Consider the following 6,000-nt stretch of genomic DNA (forward strand, 5'->3'; position numbering starts at 1 on the left):
GGCCACCGACACAACCAAAGGGCTGTGGGCGGGGTTCGACACCCTGAGATTGAGTAACGGAGTGCTGATGAAGTCCTGGAAGGAGCCAGCGACAGGAGAGCATAAATGGCGGAAAGTAGTGCCGACGACGTTGAGGGAGGAGGTGTGCAGGAGCTGCCATGGAACTGTAGGGGCTGGGCACTTTGGGGTAAACAAAACCCTCCGCCGCATCAGAGAAGGCTTTTATTGGGGGAGGATGGGGAGAGACGTACAGGACTTCTGTCGACGCTGCAACCTCTGCGCAGCGTACAAAGGGCCGTTAGACCAGTCTCGCGCCCCGCTCCAACAGCTAGCAGCAGGAGCCCCCATGGAGAGGGTAGCGGTAGACGTGATGGGACCTTTCCCCCTCTCAGACAGTGGAAATAAGTACGTCCTGGTCGCCATGGACTATTTCACAAAATGGCCAGAGGCGTACGCACTACCCGACCAGGAGGCGGGGACGGTGGTCGACGCACTAGTAACCAGCATGTTCAGTAGGTTCGGAGCACCAGAGACCCTACACAGTGACCAAGGGAGAAACTTTGAGTCACAAGTGTTCGCTACCATGTGCGAGAAACTGAACATTAAAAAGACACGGACCACAGCATTGCACCCCCAGAGCGATGGCCTTGTAGAAAGATTCAATCGAACGCTGAAAAAGCAGTTGGCCATCCTCACGGAGGAGCACCAGAAGGACTGGGACACGCACCTGCCGCTCATCCTCATGGCCTACAGATCCGCCACACACGAGTCCACCTCCTGCACACCAGCTCTGCTCATGTTAGGTCGAGAACTGCGGACACCAGCAGAAATGGCGTTCGGCAAGCCACCAGATGCACTGGACGCTCCCCCAGGGCGAGAGTACGCCAGGAGGCTACAAGATCGCTTAGAGTCCGCTCACCACTTCGCTCGGGACCAGCTAGAGAAAGCAGGCATGAAACAAAAAAGGAATTATGATGTGAGGGCAAAAGGAAACCATTTCCAGGGGGGGGAGTTGGTCTGGGTGTACACACCCCAGAGGAAAAAAGGGCGTAGCCCTAAACTGGACTGTCACTGGACAGGCCCATGCAGGGTCATGGAGAGAATGGGGGAAGTGGTGTACCGAGTGCAGATGCCACTTGGTGGCAAGAAGGTACTCCACCGAGACAGGTTGGCCCCATACCGGGGGGGGTGCACCTTTCCCCCAGATCTCGGCCGCCCGGCGGTTTCACCTAGACCGGCTGAAAGAAGGACTCTGTTCCCACAGAGAGGGGCGTCCGGCTATGACTGGGCGGGCCCCACTCAGGGACGTGAAAGCCCAGAGACACTGCAGGTGGGATCAGCCCCGCAGACAGATTCACAGAGACTAACACGGCCACGGAGAGAGCCAAGGGCTCCAGGACGATTCAACAACTTTGAGTTGTATTAAAAAAACAAAAAAAAACAAAGAAGCTGTTAAAGAAAAAAGATGTTTTGGTACAAGGGGGTGTGTGATGTGTTATCAACGTGGGCGTTGACCTTATTGTTGGGCGGGGAGTATGTAGCGAATCAGCAGTACACATACAGGGGTGAGCATTGGTAGTGTCTCGACTGCAGATAGGAACTGATGTGTGGGAGTGTTGTATTGGGGAACACTATGCTGTGGGGATACTTCCGGAGTGAACTGAGCATGCGCGTCAGTCTACACACACTACTCGAAGGGAAAGCTGCTAGCTTTGAGCGTGACAACCGCTGAGAGTTGTAATATAACTAACTGTGAATAAAGACCCTTGTACCATCAAGAAGCCTCTGCCTCATGAGATACCGGGAACGTTACAATATGCTAACATTAGGGAGTTTGCTAAGGCTTGCCACCGTTACATAACTGCAACTGAATGTGTAACGTTAACAGTGATTAACCACATGGTCCAATATAGATGCCGGCTCTGGAAATAAGTTTTGGTAAATAAACGCCCGGGCTACTATTTTAAGTTTTACGGTAGATGTGAATGAAATATTCATTTGTTTCTGGATAATCCACACAAAAATAATTGTTTTTAGAGCAGTGAGTAGTTATTTTTCTCTTTCCAGTGACTTTCTTTGATATGTTTACTACTAACGGTACCACATATGAACTACAGTTGAATAGATTCACTTCAATTTACAGGTCCGGTACCATGTAAATGCATATGAACTACATTTGAAAAGAGATTGCTTCATTTTACAGATCTGGTACCATGTAAATACATATGAACACAAAAATGTTATTGTATAACTATTGGTGCGATTACTACTATGTAATTACTTTGGTGTTCATGTCTAATTACAAATCGTTCATATGTTGTTAGCAGTGTTGGGGGTAACGCGTTCGTTACTGTAATCACATTACTTTCATCGGTAACGACACAACATGCAATTCTGGAATATTTGAATATTGGACAAAATGAAATGAAATGAAATGTAAACCATAAGAGAAACCCACATACAGCGGTGGGGTCTGTAAATAACCCTCGCAAATATAACATGTTTTAGTAAAGTGGGCACAGTGCGGTATGCTCCGTAATAATTGAATTTCAATCTGCCAGAAAACGCGCAGTAGCACCCGCCTTGCCGTCCTCTACAAAACAACCTTTGAGGGGTGGAGATACGCACATTACCTCGACCCCAAGCAAGCAGCAAAAGCTTGCTTTTCACCAGGTAACATCAAAATCAGAGATGTTGATGCCTCGTACATGGTAGAGGAAATGTTGCCAGTTTCAACAGTAGAATGAAATCGCCAGCAAAATACAGATGGCAGAGAACGGACAGCCACCATCAGACAGGAAAGGTTTTGCAACCTACCTTATTACGATAGAGATTTGTGCTAATATATGGGCATATGTAAGGTTTAATGTTGTATTGTTAACTGGCAAATTATGTGACAATGCATCTCAGGCGATGTTACGAGTAACGCAAAAGTAATGTAACGAGTAGTGTAACAAATTACTTTCTCCAGGGAGTAATCAAGTAAAGTAAGGCATTACTTTTTTTTTAAGTAATGTGTAATGTGTAATACATTTCTTTTTTGAGTAACGGACCCCAACTCTGGTTGTTAGGGACCTGTAACACAAAGGGTTACCCATTGCCAAAATGTAGCCCAACTTTCAAGTGTTATTTAGCCCTCTCCCTGACAAGCTGCTAGCATGACATGGTTGGCACCAATAGATGCCTTAGGTCTTCTGGTTTCATATGATACCAGAAACTTCACTCTAGCTTCAAAACTCAGCCTGCTACAGCCTCTGAAACACAGTAACAGGAGAAGTTACCAATCAGGAGCACAGCGGGAGAAAGGGTTAAAAATCGTAAGTGTTACAGGTACGTGTCGTGGCCCCCGTCATTCCTCTGCCCCCTCCCCACCTGCCCCACCCCCTCGCCCAGTTTGGAAACCACTGGCTTCCAGTATAAGCAGTCCTCTTACTTTGTGTCTGAAGGTCCAGGTTCATTACTGAAGTTTAGAGGAGCATCTTTAGACCAGTCAGTCTTCAGACAGACAGCTGGGTACTGGAGACTCATTCAATCATTTTCCATCAGGTAGGCCTACAGCAGTGGTTTGCAGGCTTGCAGGTGTGTGTTGTAAAATGCAAATGCATTTTACAATCCTCGTGTGTTAGAATTCTGAAAACGTGAGCCGTAAACGTGAGCCCCCCCCATCCCCCACCATAGGGGCATGTCCCCCTCCCCCAAGACCCCCCCCCCCCCAACCCCCCCTTCCAGTTTAAGCAGTCCTCTTACTTTGTGTCTGAAGGTCCAGGTTCATTACTGAACCATGGAGGACTATCTTTAGACCAGTCACTCTTCATAGACAGACAGCTGGGTACTGGAGACTCTGCTCTCTGCCTGTGGTGCTGACCTCTGGAAACACAAATGTTTGATACATATCATCATTAGTTCTAGTAAAGACAGACAACAATGCATTAGCACTACACACACACACACACACACACACACACACACACACACACACACACACACACACACACACACACACACACATTCTTGGAATTAGTAGATACAGATGGGCATGAAATAATTGTTTGTTTCTGGCTAACGTCATCCAAATAAACATTCATTTTGGTTGTTTTGTAGATCAGTGACGTGAGCAGTTATTTTTCTCTTTCTTTGATATCTTTACTACTAGCTTGATTTCATAAATACAATCTCATTAAATCATATTCCATCAGGCTTCCAGTATACACAGTCCTCTTACTTTGTGTCTGAAGGTGCAGGTTCATCACTAAGGTCTGGAGGTAGATGACCTTTGGAACGGTCACTCTTCATAGACAGACAGCTGGGTACTGGAGACTCTGCTCTCTGCCTGTGGTGCTGACCTCTGGAAACACAAATGTTTGATACATATCATCATTAGTTCTAGTAACGACACACAATGCATTAGTTCTACACACACACACACACACACACACACACACACACACACACACACACACACACACACACACACACAATGTGATGTTACATATTGTCACTGCCCATGTCCATCTGCTTCCTCCAGCTGGAGTTTTTGATAGTGTGACCATCCATCCGTCATAAATTGTTGCAGCAATTTTGGGGTTGATACCATTTGTTACACAGACTTGGTGCAAGATTTAATTTGAGAATTGAAAAATACCACACTAAGACCTTTATATTAGATTAGATTTATTTCGAACATGGTAAAAAACAAAACAAAAACTAAGAAATATAGGCAAGAAGTGCCAAACAATCATAGTAAATTAGAATTCACAGCATACAATATACAGCGAATTCATAATCAATTTACATTTGTTTTCATGCCCGAAAAGGAGTAGGAAGAAGTTAATACTTATCAAGTCCTACCCCCTGATTTATATCTATAGGCTTAATATGAAAGTTTATTTATACTGTAATAACATGTTATACTACTGTAATAATATATAAGAGATGTGTGCATACTCACATAATATCCATAATAATATCACACATACTATAGAGTTGTGCCTAGTACATTTGTAGCGTACCATGTACACATACTAAAACACTTGTGTCACATACACACGCACACTTTTTTGTATTTGTCCTGACCAGTTGTTTTTTGAACAGGTTCCTCTTAAGTCATGATGACTTTCTCTCATTTGAAACAACTTTTGGATAGTGTTAGGAAGTAATTGGTTTTTGGCTCTGTACATGATTTGGACCGTTCTTTAGGCAACCAGGTCTTTACATTTTAGTGTTTTTAGTTTGATAAAGTATGGGTTTGTCGGTTCTCTATAAGTGGTTTTGTTTATAATTCTTATGGCTCTCTTTTGAAGGATGAATATTGGAGTAGTGTTAGTTGTATGTGTTTCCTCACACACCTTGAAGACCACAGGAAATCAATGATGTGAATTGGTAGCAATAACTCATCAATAACACTAGTGAAATACATGTCCCTGTGTGAGTCGCCATTCAGTCATATAATCATAAGTCATATACTTATAGTTTTTATTGACCCTGTAATAATTTGCACTATAGCTTTAACAATCCAGTAGGTGGTGGTAATGCAACACTTAATGATGTCAACCGCCATAAAACTCCAAGGAAGAACTAGATGATAGAGAGGTCCTGAACAGCAGATAGACAGGTCCTGACAGCAGATATGCAGGTCTTCTTGACAGCAGATAGACAGGTCCTGACTTGGAGAGGAAATAGTCACACTCCACCGCTGGTACCAGCGCGGCCCCGCCCAGCTCGTCTCGCTTTTTTGTCTCATTCCACCGATCAAAAACGTGAACAGCCCGGGTTGAGTCGGGGTTGAGTCGTGCTAGTTTTGGTCCCTGCTTTGTTGAGGTTCCAGCGCTGTGAACCCGGTACCATACTGTGACGTGAAAACACTGCAGACGACTGATTGGTCAGGCAGAATGTGTTTACTGTATCTACTGACTGTCAATGCTGGATACCAGTTTAGTGGGGCTTACCTTCTCTTCTGTTATGTTATTTCCATCAGTCTTTTGTGTTGCTGCCTTCGGCTCT

At 44.9% G+C, this 6,000-nt stretch overlaps 1 protein-coding gene across 1 annotated transcript in view; it reads right to left on the reverse strand.

The window, feature by feature from the left end:
* The window catches only part of LOC310791566 (protein NLRC3-like), a gene marked incomplete at its 3' end in the record, with an annotated part of 80,811 nt that extends 76,961 nt beyond the window's left edge, over positions 1–3,850 (reverse strand). Inside the window, exon 1 of the mRNA XM_083653233.1 lies at positions 3,748–3,850. Coding sequence (XP_083509359.1) covers positions 3,748–3,815 — 68 coding nt within the window. The 5' untranslated portion in view covers positions 3,816–3,850. The remainder of the gene's footprint in view (positions 1–3,747) is intronic.
* Between the last annotated feature and the right edge of the window lie 2,150 nt (positions 3,851–6,000).

The sequence above is a fragment of the Poromitra crassiceps genome (assembly GCF_964638095.1).
Source record: "Poromitra crassiceps genome assembly, chromosome: 16".
Taxonomy (NCBI): Eukaryota; Metazoa; Chordata; class Actinopteri; order Beryciformes; family Melamphaidae; genus Poromitra; species Poromitra crassiceps.